Source organism: Sphaerodactylus townsendi, linkage group LG02 (assembly GCF_021028975.2).
Source record: "Sphaerodactylus townsendi isolate TG3544 linkage group LG02, MPM_Stown_v2.3, whole genome shotgun sequence".
Lineage (NCBI taxonomy): Eukaryota > Metazoa > Chordata > Lepidosauria > Squamata > Sphaerodactylidae > Sphaerodactylus > Sphaerodactylus townsendi.
Window position 1 is genome coordinate 35,931,082 of NC_059426.1, and position 18,193 is coordinate 35,949,274.

Consider the following 18,193-nt stretch of genomic DNA (forward strand, 5'->3'; position numbering starts at 1 on the left):
AATAGAAGCAATTCTCTGTTTTTTCCCATTGGTCAGAAACTATGTTATATCATGAGGTACTGTGGTGAGATCCAAAAATTTTAGTAACAGGTTTCCATGGTGGTGGGATTCAAACTGTGGTGTAGCGCCAATGGGGCTGGGCGGGGCACGATGGGGGTGGGGCATCCCTGGGCGGGGCTGTGGCAAGGATGCAGCCGCTGCACCGGTCCTTGGGCGGGAAACGAATGCACGCAGGCGCAGGCTGCCACGCACGCCGGTGCACCTCCTGCTAGACTGCTTCAAGTTCTGCGCGCTACTGCTGAGAGGAGGGGCGTAACGAAGGCAAAAATCATGTGGCAAAATCACCAATTAGTAACCCCCTCTCGGCACACACAAATAATTAGTAACCTACTCTTGGGAACCTGTGAGAACCTGCTGGATCCCACATCTGGTGAGGTAGGATGCTGGAAAGATGAGGACACATTAATCTTTATACCATTTGCAACCAAAGCAGAACACTTGAGTATGAATGGGAGCTTTAAAAATCCCAGTTGAGAAAAGCTGCAACTTATCGTAGCAGGATGTTCAGCACTGTTGGAGGACACACGATATGCTATCCGGCTAAATATATCAGAACCACCTGCTGTCTATGAAGGCAAGAGGCTTGATCCAGAAATGCCATGTTAACATCAAAACACACAAAGCCTGTGTCACAGAGGCATAGCAAGGGGGGGAAAGTGCCTGGTGCACTGGTGCGTCCTCCACCCCGTCCTTCCCCTGTCCTGCCCCCAAACACCCCCACCACACCCCTGGAACACCCTCGCCACACTCCCACAGGGATGCGGGCCTGGTGTGTCCTGGTCCCCTTGGAGCTACACCTCTGCCTGTGCGCTTCTTTTGGAACTGAATCATTGACATTATGCTACCTGAATGACAAAATTACCAAACCAAAAATTACATGATCCTTTATTTCTTCAGGACAACCAAAATATCAAAAACCATTATGCACGTTTTTATGTTCCTAGAATTCTTCTCCAAATTGGATGTTTTAAAAAAAAACAAAGAAGTTGGGGAGAAGATACTTTGAGCTATCACAGAAGAGCCCCGTGTGTACAGCCTGTAGCATCTTGGACACATTGAAGACAGGACTATATGGTGCAGGATGCAAAAAGAGGCTCAGGGATATGCCAAAGTCTGATGGGACAGTTTTTTTTTAAAAGCCACATTGCCTTTGAGACCATAAAAGCCAGGAATAATCAAAAGTATTCCCACCATAACAGGAATATAGAGGCAAATCTCTTGATGGTCAGGGAGCAGCAGAAAAAATGTTAGTAGAACGAAGAAGTGAGTTCCTCATAAACATCTACAATGCAAACATATATACACAATGATACCAGTATTATCTAGACCTCTAGAATAGGCTGACCAGCCGTCCCGCTTTTGGCAGGACCGTCACGCCTTTAAACAATTTGTCCCGCGTCCCGCGGGTTCTACAAATTGTCCCGATTTTTGGGAGGCTGCTGCACTGCCTTCTGGGGCGCAAGGCAGTGCGGCAGCCTTCCATGCACCCGGCCGCAGGAGCGCATGGCCTTCTGGGGCTTGCCGTTTGCCGCCCTTTGACAGGGCGGCAAATGGCAACCCCCAGAAGCCTGTGCGCTTCTGCGGTTGCGCGCACGCGCGCACGGCCGCTTCCCCATCCTGGATCACAAAGGTGACAATCTGGTCACCTTACTCTAGAACAGGGGTAGGGAACCTGCGGCTCTCCAGATGTTCAGGGACTACAATTCCCATCAGCCTCTGTCAGCATGGCCAATTGGCCATGCTGGTAGGGGCTGATGGGAATTGTAGTTCCTGAACATCTGGAGAGCCGCAGGTTCCCTACCCCTGCTCTAGAACATACATCTTGAATAAAGCATCAACTACACTGAGGAAGAAAGTTGAGGAAGACAGGATCTACTATATTTTGATAAAGTCTGTGGTTTCATATGATGATGTCAAAAAGCTTGGATAGACAGAGCAAGCTTATTTAGTTCTTTCCCCTCTGCAAAGGCTAATTAAGATCTAGAATATTTTTGAAATTTGACAGAGAATAAGTGTGTTGGCTAATACTGCAGCCCATGTTTCCATGTACAAGTTCATATACTGAAAAACTGGAAAAGAAATCTCACTGCCTTTTCAAACAAGCTAAGGTTTAAAAATAAATGGAGATGAGTCATGCACTCCAGGCTATCTTAATTTCAAATTAAAATGGTCTCACTACAGAAGGAAAATACAACTTGCTATAGTTTATGCTAGCTCCCAAATACCAATTTCTCTTATCTGTACAACTCGTCTGAAGAATATTAAGGCATTTCTTAATCTAAACCGTTCTCTAGACTGCCTATTTACTATGCCAACTGCTTTGCCCATTGATCATAGCTATATTGTTGGAAAGTGCAGAATTATTTTCCTTAATAATGAGAACCTGATGAATAGACCAAAAAGCCACCGAAGTCAAAGGATTTAGAAGGGTATAACTCTGCTTAGTATTATAACATTAAGAACTTGGCCTTTCCTAACTTCACATATAAGCTATGATTTGGCACTAATCCATCTACATAAAAAGTCAACAAATCCAGCAACTCTGTATTTCACAAAGAGATAATCATAGCAATTTTACTGTGAAACAGATTAATAATCATTCCACTGAGTGCATATATTCCTTTAACACACTTGCTAACTTCTGATTCATTTTGGACATTTCCAGCATTATGTCCAATATAAGCCCTTCGGGGATAGGGCGGTATAGCAAGTTTAATAAATAATAATAAATAATAATATGTCCAACCAATATTTATTACTAATCTTTTTGTAAATCTGATTTATAATCTCCAGTTTGCTTTTGATCAGATAGATTTTAGGATGGAATTCTGGGCAGGCCCAAAGAAAGCCAGCCTAGTGGGTACATTTTAAAGGGTGGGCCCAACCTATCTTGGGATATCTCCTATTCATTTACTTATTTATTTATTTCACTGGACTTCATAGACCGCCTCATCCCCGGAGGGCTCTAGGCGGTTCACAGCATAGACAATATAACAACCAATACATTACCTAAAATACCTCTAAAAACATTAAGATCAACATGCAGCAAACTTGTGTTTGGTTCTCAGTATTCAGCCTTCGATTTACATTAACATAAAAAAAAACAAAAATATTTGGAAAACTACATTTCAGGGTTTAAAAAAAAATAATGTTAAAATTCTTGTTTTGTGATTGTGGCCCATGACATGAATTCAGATCTGCATGAGAAGTTATTCTCATTCGCATTACACATACACGAGAGAGATATACGTACACTACCTAGTGTGAAATTCACAACAATTTCTGTATGGACATTCTTTTTAGATAAATCATCACTTCATTGCACAGAAGAGCAACAAACTATGGCTTTGATTTAAGAGCACAGTTTCCCCAACACTTGTGTTAGTCACTATAATGTTCCAAGAGTAGTTCAACCCAGGGAAAAAATTCTTACTGAAGAAAATGATGCCACTCAGCTCTGCTATCCTTTACAAATAGACACACACACCCTCCTCACTTCTCTTGCTCTTTACATATGAATGGGAAGACAAGTATAAATATATGAGAGTTCCCTATCTGGAGTAGTTTAGCATTAGTGTAATTAACAAAAACAGTTGCTGATAGGTGCTGCATGGGAGCCTGTGGAATATGTGTGGTATTTTCCTCCACATCCCTTCCTCAATCTGCTGTACTGGCGGCCTGTATATGCAAGCAAAAATTTGCATTGACTGATCTGCCCTAATGTGTATCGCCACGAGGGTGGATAAATACAGCACTAGCCACATTCCCAGCCCTGTGTTTCCCAACCTGTGGGATGGAATGCAGAAGTCGCTCACAAAGCCTCTGCAAGTGGGTCACTGGTCAGCCCTCACACATGGTTGCCTCTGCCCTTTCCATGATTCTCTGTTGTATCAAACAAACATAGGCCAGCCATAGGTCGGTCATTATAGCAACTCAATTTAGACCTGTGAGTCGCCATACCGAAAAGTTTGGAATCTCTACCCCAACCAACAGAGGTTCCTGCTTGTTTGTCGGGTAGCACAAGCAAATTTTTCACACTCTGCCTAGCAGCCATTCTTGAAAGATCAAAACAGTAAGCCAACAGGAACTGTTGAGCAGTTAACTGTATGAGCAATTAAAACCCAGCCCTAGCCAGTGAGTCACCAATGGGTGAATAACACCATTGGAAAAGCAGACTTATGAGCACATATTCTTTAGTGGCAATATCTTTATGTACGTTTGGTGACTGGTAAGTATCCATACCACAGAAGAAGAAGAGGAAGAAGAGGAGGAGGAGGAGGAGGAAGAAGAAGAAGAAGAAGAAGAAGAAGAAGAAGAAGAAGAGGAGGAGGAGGAGGAGGAGGAGGAGGAGGAGGAGGAGGAGTTTGGATTTATATCCCCCCTTTCTCTCCTGTAGGAGACTCAAAGAGGCTTACAAACTCCTTGTCCTTCCCAGCTCACAACAAATACTCTGTGAGGTGGGTGGGGCTGAGAGAGCTCCGGAAAGCTGTGACTAGCCCAAGGTCACCCAGCTGCCGTGTGTGGGAGTGCACAGGCTAATCTGAATTCCCCAGATAAGCCTCCACAGCCCAGGCGGCAGAGCGGGGAATCAAACCCAGTTCTTCCAGATTAGAATGCACCTGATCTTAACCCCTATACCACTGCTGTTCTCTTACTAAGTCACTGTCTGCTCTGACTGGGACCTCTATTATCTCTAAGTTAGGCAGCTAGAAGTTCAAATTATGGTCAGATCTGGATATCAACAAGTTACTTTTGCAGTTTGGACTGCAGTTTAGTTCACCATATCTAATAGTAAACTGAATGGTCCCCACATACAAGTGGCAAAACTGGGCCACCACAGACAAAGCAGAGATTTCCAAGTATCAAAATATGCAAAAAAAATTGTGACTTTGTAAATTAAGCAAAAAAAATTAAAAAGAAATAATCCTTCAAAAATTGCCTGAAAAAGGATGAAAATACTCCAGATGGAACAGACTGTTGAGAACAACTGAATGTCAGTTAAACAGGAAAGGGGGGGGGGGGGAGAAAAGAAATCAGCTTGCTCCAACGTTGTAGAGTTTATAAAATATTATTTATTCACTTCATTTATAGTCCAACTTTCTAGCTGAGACTCAAGGCTCATGAAGGTGAAGGGTAGATTTGGGGGGGGGGGAGTGGTGGGATTGCCAAATTGTACCTGCCATGCCATTTTTCATGGGCTTCTTATTACTATATTGAAAGATAACGTGTTTTCAGTTTGGAGTTTGTGTAGTTAATATATGAATGCACTATAGCAGGGGTCTCCAACTTAGTGCTTGTGGGTGCCATGGCAACCGCTGACACCTTTCCTGAAGCCTGCCAAGTGTTTTTAGAAGGTGGGTGGGTCAGGTGGGGCTTTTGCCCAGCAAGGTTTCTGGTTGGCCACTGGAGATTTGATTGCCTGGGCAGATTTTTTTAAAAAATGATGCTTGGGCAGCAGTTGCCACCACAGTACACTGTGTGGCTGAAACTCAGCTGAAGGAGCCATTTTGTGGCTGGCCCCACCTCTTGCGGCAGACATTTTGTGGCTGTCTCTACCACGCTGTGTCAGAATTCTGAAGGTGCCTGCAGTCTCAAAAGGTTGGAAACATCTGCGCTGTGCTCAACAAATTATAAGCCTGACCTTTGTAAATTGGGACATTTATTAATCCATTTATTTACCAGATACAGAAGTAAGAGTATTCCAGTTTTCTCTCAAGTGTGATTTCACCCCAGGAGCCCTTCAAAACAAATACAGATGGTAAAAAATAACCATCGCTTGTACCAGCACTAGGACCTCAATGCAGGTTTCCACAGAAATGTGACTTCAGCAACGCAGGACATTTCCTGACAGACACTAACATCTCAATCCAGAGTGGTCTGGCAGGCAGAGATGGTGCTGCTTTGTTCCACCTGCTCCACAGGGCTTTCCCACGGCATGGGAAGCCCCAAAAAGCAAAAAAAACCCACCCAAAAACTCACCTTTGAATCCCACATAAGCCAGAATGGAGATATGCCATGAAAATCATAGTGTATCTCACTGGAGGCCCCACCCTACTATGCCCCCACCACACCAACACAGCTGGCTGCAGCTTGAGAGCATAGATGAAGAGGTGGGCACCGCAGCCAAGCAACACAGGGCTCTGCAGCAGCCCAGCACTGGCAGATTTGCCCCTCCACCAAGGTAAGCCAGCATCGCTTCCAGCGGGACATCCCCATTTCCCCCCCGCCCCGTCCCCCGGATTGGGCTGCCCAAATATGTGAACATTAAATTTTTCAAAGGCTTTCACGGCCGGATTCAACTGGTTCTGGTGGGTTTTCCGGGCTGTGTGGCTGTGGTCTGGTGGATCTTGTTCCTAACGTTTCACCTGCATCTGTGGCTGGCATCCCGCAATTCAATACTATCAACCACATCCACCCAAACACTTACTGATTGGTTCCCCACCCTGGGACATGGACAATATATACCCAAACATTTCCTTCTCTCTGGACACAGTGTGTAACAGACTTCCCTCTGTGATACACCTCTGAAGATGCCAGCCACAGATGCAGGCAAAACGTTAGGAACAAGATCCACCAGACCATGGCCACACAGCCCGGAAAACCCACCAGAACCAATTAATTTTTTCAGTCCTTTTTCATTCTAGTGATTCCCCTATCAAATGATGCTTCCATTACCGTTTTGTCCTGAGGTTGATGCTGCTTCTTTTTTATCTTTTCGGTTGATTCAGATGAGTAATTGAAATCAAACGTGAATGAAATAATATGATACTGTCTATAACATTTTTATCCCATGAATTTTTGGAAGCAGCTTCCGTTGCTATCCAGACCATTGGATAGCAGCTTCCGTTTTGTCTTCAAACAATTCTGTGAGATAGGTTAAGTTAACAGTGACTGCCTAAGATTACCCAGTGAACTACATGGTTGAACTGAGGTCTCCCAAGTTTTAAATTAACCCACTGCACCAAACCATCAATTACAAGCTTCATGGATTAATTACATGAATGATCACAGCCAACTTGGGATCATTCATAGAATGGAATGACATGTCTATTTAGGTCAGTCAAATATGTCACCATGATAGTGTCACTGAGGCAAATTAAGCCAAGAGAGCAGTAGAAATGAATGGGTGAGCATTTTTAGGGACACTGTCAAAAAAAACTTGAAACATGGTCACGTTTTCTGTCACTTCTAAAAATGCTTACGAAAATCAATGAGCAGTTTTAGTTCTGTTATACTCAAGTCTTAAAAATCAGCTCATGTGACTTGATCCCTTTCAGAAAATCAAGACTAGCCAGAAAACTCACCAGAATACCTGTACACTCTCTGGAATTCCAGCGAGCTGCCAAGAAACAGAATGTACTCTTTGTAGCCAATGCATTAAAAAATTTCCAAAAAAATCAATTCTAAGCGATTAAACAAGGTTTGTAGCAAATTAAAAAAGTAACCATTCCAAAACTAATCAAGCTTAAGAATGTATCTGTCACCCCTAGTGTTAATCAAACCATAAGCTGGATAAGTACACGAGGAAACGTATCAGTTATAGTTACTATGAACAAGCCAAATATTGTTTTAATAGATGTTTTTAATTAAAAATGACTGGAATTGCTATCTTAATGAATCGCGACCCTGTGTGAGCCTAGCTTTAGACCTCAGCTGGGGCTTACAATAAGCATTGTTAGCTGAAAAGCTAGATGGAATATTTATATGTTAAATATATTCTTGCACATATGAATATATATATATTCTTTCACATGCAGTTTAAGGAAGCAGCTTAAATATACCTTTTGATAAGTCTTCACTTCTGAGTCATAAACACGCATCTTTTAAAATCCCTGATCCCTTTAATCTTAGGATTCAAGGGTTAGAAAACTGATCCCACTTCCCTGACCAAACTGAACACTGATTGTACATAAAGCAGCGCATGAGAACCATAAACGAAAGCATGGGTTCCCTCAACATTATGTGCAGTTCTTAAACACAGACCCTAATGCGTTACCATAGAAATGTCCACCAAACAAGCATGAAACATATACATCGGTAGACAAAAAAAACCCCCTGATGCTGGGGGGAAAAATCACGTGTGTGTTCTAGATATAATCTCCTTACACGGCATGCATGATGTATAAATGAGAGCCCCCTTCTGTGGGCTGCCTACTACCATTCGCAACAAACAGGCTTAAGCTGATTACAGGGCTTGCAATTTCTTCCCCCACCCCCCCCACCCCGGGACACAAAAATAGGCTACAACTGACACTGCTTTGGTAGAAAGGTTACATAAAATATAGAATCAGATGCTTTCGATGCTAAAACTTCATGTTGGTCCTATAATCCAGAACCACAAGAGTGCCAATCAAAGGTTAGATGTAAAAAGTAACACACTCTATAACCCAAAACTACTCCCAACAGCAAGAACATATTTTGTGTGTTTTTTCAATTTAAAAAACATGATTTAAGCCCCTCCAGTTATCAGGCCATCTGGGTCTGCATTTTGTCATCAACCATAAAATATCAGGCAGAGCAAATTTCAGCACCCTTTACACTTGAGCAGAGCAATCAAGCAGCTCTTTTAAAATAAAATAAAACCTCATCTAGTACTCTAAATGAAGAAACAGGTCCTTCCCCCCCCCCCCCCACCATCACCACCATCAATAACTTCACCTACCCAGAGAAATGGGCTGTTTTCAGCTCTGTTATCAGCATAACTAGGATTACAAGGTGTTTTTGTGGATGTCCTGCTTAAATGAGCATGCTACTGTGCTGAATGCACTTTGTAAAGATGTGCAGTGACACTCAAAAACTCATGTTATTGATGATGCCCAGATTCTGATGTTTTACAACACCTTGCTAGAATATACACTTTATCTTGCCCCCCCCCCCAAAATCCCTTGCTTTTTTTCCCTCATAAAATACCCTTTCGATATGCTGACGTGTTAAATTATTTCTGGGCAATATTTATTTCTCTCCAAACAAGCCTCTGGACTCCAAATCCTGTCTCAAACCGAGCCATCAAGACGTCGCTTTTAAAATGAATGAGAAACGAAATCTAGCAGCACCCCTGGAAAGATGAATAGAAAAGGACAAGGCCATACCTGATGACTGAGAGACTGGAATGGCTCACCCACGCTGAGCTGCATGACCTTTCTATTTGCAGGAAGCCCCGCAGATTGCATACCCTGCCTTATAACAAAGCATCGCTCAGCTATCTACCTCTCGGGCATCTTCTGGGCTGGCAAGGAAAACATCAGGACTCTTCAGACAGGAAGGACTTCCTTCAAGAGATCAGATCTCAGATGTAGGGTTTCTCCCCCCCCCCCCCCCCCCCACCACACGCGGTCAGAGGCATCTAGTAGCGAAAGAGGCAGGCAGAGCTACATCACTGATGCTGCTAATGCTATCTGAAAACAGTAAGCCGAGTGCTTAAAGCAATCCAGCCTTTCCCAAACTGAGCCAGCGATGTCCTTCAGCTCCTCTTCGCGTTACTATAAACCCTTGTGTTGCCATTACGGTCGGTCGGTTGTGTCCGTGGACAATTAAAGGTGAATGCAGCCATTATGTAATTGGGTTTGCATGCACCAAGAGAGGCACGAACGACAGCAGACGGAATGACAAATCCAGGGTCTCAAAACGTTGCTTTAAGCACGCAGCGCTGCTGAAAGAAACCCTCCATAATTTGACACAAAGGAAAACTGCCAGAAAGGAACTGTAAGCAATTCCGAATCAGAAGGATGTACAAAGGATCTGGAAAATACTGGAAGGGGTCTTGCAGTATTTTTTTACACATCAGATCAGCTGAACCAAAAAAAAAAGTTCCCTGTAATTAAAAATATTAGATATACATATATCGCTATGCCAAGCTCATTTTTAGGAAACTGTATTCTCACTGCATAGCTTTCAGCACTCCTGGAACCAAGCCAGAAATCAACATCTCTTGAAATCATGCCAGTATTATGACAGGGCAAGTGTATCTGGGTACCAAACACCACAGTCACACGTTCTTGCAGCCCATTTTACTCCACCCGAAAATGCTATTGCTCTCTTTTGGGGAAAAAAAACTGTGAATAATTCATTAACAATTCACAAGAGTAATCCAATTAGATCGCACAGCATATTACCATTAATCAGTTTGGTGCCACTTTCAATTGGTTGACAAACTGAGGTTTATGCTGGACTAAAAAGGATATTCCACTGATAGGCTCTGGACCACAAACCAAGGACTCCAATGTCAACCCACAGTTTTCAGTGGGATTGCCTCAGTGTCAGTATTTTGAAGGGCGTGGCCAAAACAAGCCCTATGTTTGTCCAGGATTGTAAACAGCATGTACAACTGACAAACGATCCAATTATTTTCAGCAATTCCCAGAAATTAATATTTTTAATGGAAGACAGAAAATCCTATCAGATCCCCAGTCCAATTTTGAATAAGGACAACAATATTAATTCTGTACACAACATTAACTCTCTTCTGAAGTTAACAAGGCAGTCTGAATTAACTATTGCTGGGTCAAGAGAATGCATTTGGATACCCTTCTCAACAGTTCCAGAAATTAGAAATTTAATGTTGAAGTAAACAGAACCAAACAAATGTATAGATTTCCTACATTCCTACTTCTACAGAAATATCTAATGTTTTCTAGCATACTAATTTTGGCCTACTGCTGTTTCTTCTCAGATTGTGCAATTAGAATTGTCCATAGAACATTTGTTCTTTAATATTACTCATTTGCTTTCTTATTATTAAACCTCTGTGAATTCCCTGTTACCTAGCTTAACAATTAGAATATTTTTAGAGTATCAATGGGGAATAACTCGGCTTGGCAGTGCAAGAGGCAGGCTAGGTGGGACCTTTTAGACAGCTATACCGGAATTGGCTTTTGAATCTCAGGGCAGGGTGTTCCTGTATTATTTGCATAGCTGCAGCCATGGCAAGGTGTAGTATTCAAGATAGAGTCCATGAGGCCTTTAGAGGTGCGGAGTGAATTCACCCTTTCATTGGTGTGCTGGCAGATCTCCTTTTGCAGAGTTGGCCTGTTTTTAGCTTGGACCTCTGCTCCACACATATATGGCTGTTAGCATTTATCAAATATATATATATTGTATGAAAAATCATATAAAATTCATGTTTCCATAAGGTAGGGTATGAAGGACAGGGTTACATCAATTCTTTATTCAATTGGAAATATTCCAACATATAACTTTTTCAACTGCTCACTGGGATTAAATGTTCAGGGACTGCACCCCTCACTAGAATAGCCAACCTCCAGGTGGCGGTGAAAAATCTCCTGGGATTAGAGTTTGATCTTCAAATGACAGAGATCAGTTAATGTGGAGGAAACTGGAAGGTGGACTCAATGGCCTTGTTCCCTGCTGAAGCCCTGCCTCCATTCTCTGAACCCTGCTGTCCTCAAGCTCCACCCACAAAGTATCCAAGTATTTCCCAATCCAGAGCTCGCACCCCTACCCCTCACCCAAGGGATCCTCCCTTCAGGTTTCAGGCAGACAGGAGACAGATTTTCTGTTTGTTAAACAATTACAAGTCTCCCATGATAGAAAGAACAAAAAAATGGATTTGTTGAGAATTTAGTTTTCAGTGCTAAAATTACGGAGAGGCATGAAGTCCTGATCTCCTTGAAAATTCCCTTCTGGCATTAAGGAGGTGGCAGGATAGGTGCCCGCCCCTAATACAGGCTTCCCTACTGTCTGAGACCAGTGGGGAATTCTCTACCCCCAGCCCCAAACTCGCAACCTCAAGAAACTGAGGAGTGAGATGAGAAGTGACCTCCATGGTGATGCTCTAAAAATTTCTCCTAGTTTAAGATGGTCTTTAACATAGAGATTAAGAGAAATTCCTACAGTGTCACCAGGAAGTGACATCATATCCTTCTCAATATCCAACGTCGCCAGGCACAGATCCTCAAATCTGGTATTTGTCTTGGCAGTATTCAGAATCCCATCAAAATTATATAAGTCCCCATGATTATTTTATCATCATATGAAGATAAACACACTGGGTGCAGAGATTTCACTGGCCCATGATTAGTGGAATGAATAGTCCACTGTGCGCAATTGCTATCTTATGCTGTTAACCCCCTATTTCAGTGTTCCTGAGGAAATTTCTATTTGGGGATATTTAAGCTCAGAATTGGAGGATAGTTCGTTTGGGGGAACTTGACCTCTATCAAGTACAGTGAGAAATAAGAGAAAGAAGGTTATTACCACAGACTGGCAATTCTTTTGTTGTTTTGTTAAAGATGAAACGAAAATAAATTGCATGACTAATTTGTTCAACACCCTGTTGAAAGAGAGCTGGGTATATTGCTTTACCAGTTAAAGGGACTAAAACTGAACAGAATTTGGACTGCAGCTTGTGGATGAGGCCCCCTGCCACCCCCACAGATTTTCAAAACTGCTGTTTTCCTGGACTTTGGAGCATTTTTCTCCCAGTAACAGTCCCATCCATTGAACTGGGCACCCAGAGGCAGCACCGCACCCACACCACCACGCCCTTCCCAAGGGGGCTTTCCAGCGGCACAAGAAGCAAAAAACACAACAAAACCTCCCAGCTGTTGGAGAGTCCCTGGGCTTGATGGACATATACCACTGAAAAGATGCGGCAATAGCTGGATGGAAGCCAAACCCCTGGAACATGCCCACTATGCCAACAGTTATAGCAGGGAAGGAGAGATGCTGACGTGGTCCTCTGCACTGTGTTCAACCGCTGTGAGGTCCCCCAGGGGGGGCAAATTCACTGGCACAGCCCCGTGATGCCTCCAGCAGCGGGTTCGGCCCCCCACTCTTAGCCATGAAGTTACAACACTGAAAAGGCATCACATCTACTTCAGCCCTGTCTCAGCTTCTGTTCTCTACCCCAACCATTCTGAACAGTTCTTCAAATAAAAGTACACCTTCGTCTAATTGAAGTAGCACCAGTTAACAAAATGCATAACAGAAACAAAGCCAGTAGTTTTAAAGAATCAGAAATAGTGAATTGGTTGCAATGAATTAAGGTGGAGGGCTGACTCCCAATCGTCCAAGAGGGAAGTTTTAGGGAAAAAAGCAGTCAGTCTATGGAAGGGGAAGGTGGGGAAAGATGCACTCCATCAACACCCTCCATAAGATTTTCCAATGGATCAGATTCTACTGTTATCATTTGTGGGGAGTGAAGGTTGCTTTCATCTTGTGGTTTCATGCACAGTTAATTGTGTGTCCACCCTGCTTAGGATGTCACTGCCAGTCTCTATGTGGCTCCTGGCAGCATACTGTGGTAGCATATGTGGTAGCATATGTGGTTCCTGCCAGTCTCCATGTGGTTCCTGGTAGCATACTGCTGATGGACTTGAGAGTAGACAGCAATCCTTCTCCAGACTCCAGCCCTAGCCAATGGAATCAGGGTGAGGTGTATCAACTGAAGTTTCCTTCTCTCTTACACTGCTGTCTAGAATATCTGAATGGGCAGTCACAGTCATTCCTCAACATTCACAGCACTGACCAACCTTTAGCCTCAAAATATGAACAACACCATGACAGTATCCTTTCACACAACCACAATGTTGGGATCATATGATCTGCAAAATTCAGAAAAGAGAGATGCATGCCTGAAACTGCAGGTATTACTGCTATGTTGGTTCTAAAACTGTATGGGTAATTCAGAAACATTATATAAACCCTGAAGAAATGACAGCACTCTTACTAATACAAGGTGAATCCCTTGCCTCTTGGAGAGTGAGACCAGCATCAACAACTATGAAGAACAAGTATTAGTAACAGAATAGATCTGAGAAACATACCAATTAACTGGGAGAGTTGACATCTGTAAACCCAGGCATAAATCCAGCTGCATTTCCTTGGCAAACTTTACGGACGAAACTTCCAACAATTTTAGAACATTTAATGCACTTAAATTCCCAGGGTAAGAATAACTGTATGACAAATCGGAGGTTGCCCTACCTTGGCAGAAAGGTAATGCATCTGCTCAGGTGATGGATTCAGAGCACTGTAAAAGCTGGCAGAGTACAAAACAGATCTGCCCCACCTGGGCCCAAACCCTTGGGAGGTTCTCCTGTGCTAGTTCCCACCCAAATGAAAACTGATTGCACAACAAAGCAGCACTGATCATTTCAGAGGGATTGCAAGGAAGCACGGACTAGGGAAATCCAACCTCCCTTAATTTGTGGGGATTGAGGCTTGTTTTCACCTTGCTATTTCATCAATGATATTTACAGCACGGAGGTACAATAAAATTTCAAACGAAAGCAAAAATAAAGTCTTCGGATTATATACATCCTTCATCAATTTCTCACAACAGTTGACCTCCTTTTAGAAATCAAATATAACTCAGTCTTAAACATAAAATCATACAAATCCAATAATTTGAGTATAGAAATTTCATTACTGTTCTTAATGTATATGTACACTACAAATTCAAATCATTTTCAAACTGTTTAATCATCATGACTTCGAAACTGCACTTCTGTGAAGGGCTACAAGCTTCTAACATAGTTTAGTCACGGGATCCCTAACATTTTTTGAGTCCGTGAGCAGCTTTGGAATTTGGGCACAGGGTGGTAGGGAAACCTACAAAATGGCGGCAACGAGAGGCAGTGACAACCACAAAACATCACACAATGAGGTCATGCATAATTCTAATAGTAAATATTCAACACTTCAATCAGCAGCTCTGTTTAATGGAGTGCTTTATAAAATAAACAAATTGTCATTGTCTTACATGAGCACAGCTTACCTCCAGTCACACAGTGAAGATCTTTGTATTGCAGTGGCAGTTGCTGATAAAGCAACTTTTTGAAAAATCTGTACAGCCAATCAGATCTGCAGTGGCCAATCAGAAGCCTAACTGGGCAGAAGGTCACCTGACCCAACCTATTTTCGAAAACCACTTGGAGAGCCCCAGGAAAGGTGCCAGCAATTGATCTACATTTATAATAGAAGTGGACCATTGCTACCAAAGGTTTTCATTAGTACCTCGGAGGTTAGAATACAAATGTAGGGTTAGATCCATCCTAACTTCTCCATCAGTAGAACAGAACTCTTCTACTCCCCTCCTCTCAGTACATCTAAAAATTCTGCTCATGAGAGATGGGAGATGGGAACCCTGAAGATCAACATGATGGGGGTCTCCAGTGGGAAGGGGGACTTGCTAGAAATTGCCCTTCTAGCAGCAGAAAAATTAGTCCAAGCATGTTTAGGAAGAAAACAGGCCCTGCAGAATTGAAACAAGTCCTGAGAAGGCCCTGGCTCTGGCTCAGATCAGCTGGACCTCTTTCAGGACAGGGATCATCAGTAGATTGTTGTTTGCTGAAGTCTTCAGGGAATTTACTGAGCCCTCCGGGGGAGGGCAGTATATATGAATGAATGAATGAATGAATGAATGAATGAATGAATGAATGAATGAATGAATGAATGAATGAATGACTAATAATTAATAATAAATAATAATAATTAATAATAATAATCAATGATAATGATAATGATGGTGACGACGACGACGACAATGATGATGATGATAATAATAATAGGCAGTACCGTAGATACGATGACCCCAGATTGGTTAGAATTTTAAAGGTAAGCAACAGAACCTAGAGCCTAATTCAGTACTCCACCTTGTTGCCAGACCGACTTATGGTGGACCAAGGGTTCCCTACTTGAAAGACAGTGGCATCTCTACCCACATTGGGGTGCCTAGCAATGCAATGCCAAAATGGGGCTCCATCCCTTCCATTGGCTCAGGGCACCCTAAAGAGAAATAATCATGTTTGGATTTGTCTCCCTCCAAATCAGCTTGCACAATGCTTCTTTCACATCCTTCCTGGCAGAATTAAGTGAACACAAAGAACTTGCCACGGAGAGTGTTTCCATCTCCAGACCTGGACCATACATCCTGGTGAAGACAATGGATGGGCTAATATGCTTGCCTGACCAGTACTGTACTAACCAAATGTTTCTTCCTCTGAGTAATACCTTTAACGACTACCTCAATTACACTGTCATTGTTTTACAGCTGTAATTTCATCAGCTAATTTCCCCCTTTGAGACACTCCCGAGCCCAGAACATCAGGCTGATATCACAACCAATTAGATCAACAACCCAACCATTAAATTTGATGTCTGTCTCTTGTCTCTCACTGAAAAGGAGGAACGGATCACTCTGCATAATTATGAGGGTTGATTTTTCCCCATAAGAAGCCCATTCTCCCAGTAGCCAGTGTTTAATATCTCTGGACACCTCTCTGTCTGTGATAATTGTTCCACAGCGTGCTGTTCCTCCAGAACTCAGTGCAGGTTGCTCAATTCTGCTCACTGGACCATTCCGCTCCAAGATCAGGTTCCTATAACTTTTATTATCCCTTCCCCTATATTCCTCACCTATTCCAGACCTATCCCCTCGCAACTGCTTATATCCTAGGAGTGTGTGTGTTCTGCTGCTTTGATTTTATTGTGTGCTTGTGTACTTTCATTATCCCTAAATAAAAATTCTTAAATTTTATTCGCTCTCCTGAAGTTTCTTGTGAAAGCTGACTCTTGTATGCATAGGCAATCAAGGTCTTGTGTTGCCCGGCCTCCAGTTGAGCCAAGAGTCTGTTCCTGCTAATTCCCCACTCTAAAAGGGAGAGATTTCCCACCACTTCAGGCAACAACCTGGAGAAAATGCAACTGGTGGAGCACTAGTTGGATGTGCGTCCGCAATGGAATCCTAGCAAGGATCTCAGCTGCTGCATTTTGCACCAGCTAGAGTTTCTGGAGTAGGCCCAAGGGTAGCTTTGCATAGAGCAAGGTATGGTAATCCAGTCTAGAGGTGACCATTGCATTGATTGCTGTAGTCAGGTTGGAATGGGCCAATAGTCTCTTCTTGTAAAGATGACAAATGGCCAGGAGAGCAGTGTGTGTGACCTGAGCCTCCATTGTTAAGGAGGCAACAAGGAGGATCACTCCAAGTCTCTTGATGGTTGGTGCAGGTTTAGTTGAACACCATCAAGAGTCGGCAATTGGACATCCCCATCACCAGCCCAGCCACAGGATTTCCATCTTCAATGCGTTTAAATTCAGCCAGCATTTTTTCACCCATTTCATCAAGGCCAGTGTGTTCAACAACATCAAGGCCTGAGTGTGTTCAACACCACCAAGGCCCTGCTGACCAATTCACAAATACTTCCCAAATGACAGGGTGGTCTGGAGGTTCAGAGGCTCCCTCACCATGTGTAGAACTTCTATTTCACATCATCATGTCATCATTTCACCTTCCCAAGCCCTTTTGCTGTAGCCATGTTTGTACTAAGATCATTTTGTATGCTGATGCCAGGATTTTAAGCTTGCAAGCCACCAGTTCTTTTATTAAGCCTTCCCCCAGAACTGAGGGAGTAAAGCATGCTGCAAGGTGTTGCTAGGCTGCCATTGTTTCTGCTCCCCTTGCTGTTCACTTAAATGCCTGCAGGCTCAAGCTTCCAATATCCTTTCTCTTTTTTTCTGGGGGTTGCCTGAAGTGTTTGTGCCATTACAGTAAAGGAAAGGGAATGATGGCCTTGTTCTGCCAAAGAGTGCGGGGCCCATCTGCAATCAGGTCCACATAACATGTCAGCTGGTGCTCATAAAGCTACTGGCAAGGCTGGAATGACATCACATCCAAATGGAGATTCTGAGGAAAGCCTTGCTGCCTTTATAGGGATTCATTTTGTCTTTCTAAGTTGAACAGATTTCAGAAGGTTTTCCTAGTGAGAACCAGCATGGTACAGTGGTTAAGAGCAGTGGACTGTAATCTGGAGAACTGGTTTAGGTTCCCCACTCCTCCACATGAGTGGCAAACTCTAATCTGGAGAACCAGGTTTGTTTTCCCGCTCCTCCACACGCAACCTGCTGGGTGACCTCAGGCCAGTCACAGTTCTCTCAGAACTCTCTAAGGGGCTTTCCCCACTGATAGAGTTGAACTAGTTTCTACCTAGGTTCGCCTCAGTGAATCCCCACTGCCACCGAGCTCAACATTGTTTTGTCTCAGTTCCCGCCCCCCCCCCTCAGAACTGCGACATCCTTGTCGCAGTTATGAACTACACTTTTCTGCCGGAACAAGGTTGATACCGCTTTGAAGCTTCAAAGTGGGGAAGCATCGAAACGACACCTCATCCGTTCA

The 18,193-nt window shown here is 43.2% G+C and overlaps 1 protein-coding gene across 7 annotated transcripts in view; it reads right to left on the reverse strand.

Moving 5' to 3' along the window:
• Positions 1-18,193, reverse strand: part of SLC4A10 (solute carrier family 4 member 10) — a 198,273-nt gene that overhangs the window by 151,401 nt on the left and 28,679 nt on the right. For 3 of the 7 annotated variants that reach the window (XM_048486963.1, XM_048486965.1, XM_048486958.1), the window contains exon 1: positions 9,150-9,395. The exons of 1 other annotated variant lie outside the window; for it this stretch is intronic. In XM_048486963.1, the coding sequence (XP_048342920.1) occupies positions 9,150-9,230 (81 nt within the window). In that variant the 5' untranslated portion in view covers positions 9,231-9,395. Of the gene's footprint in view, positions 1-9,149; positions 9,397-18,193 lie in introns of those variants that run through there. 3 more of the 7 variants (XM_048486964.1, XM_048486959.1, XM_048486962.1) reach the window with 2 other exon arrangements.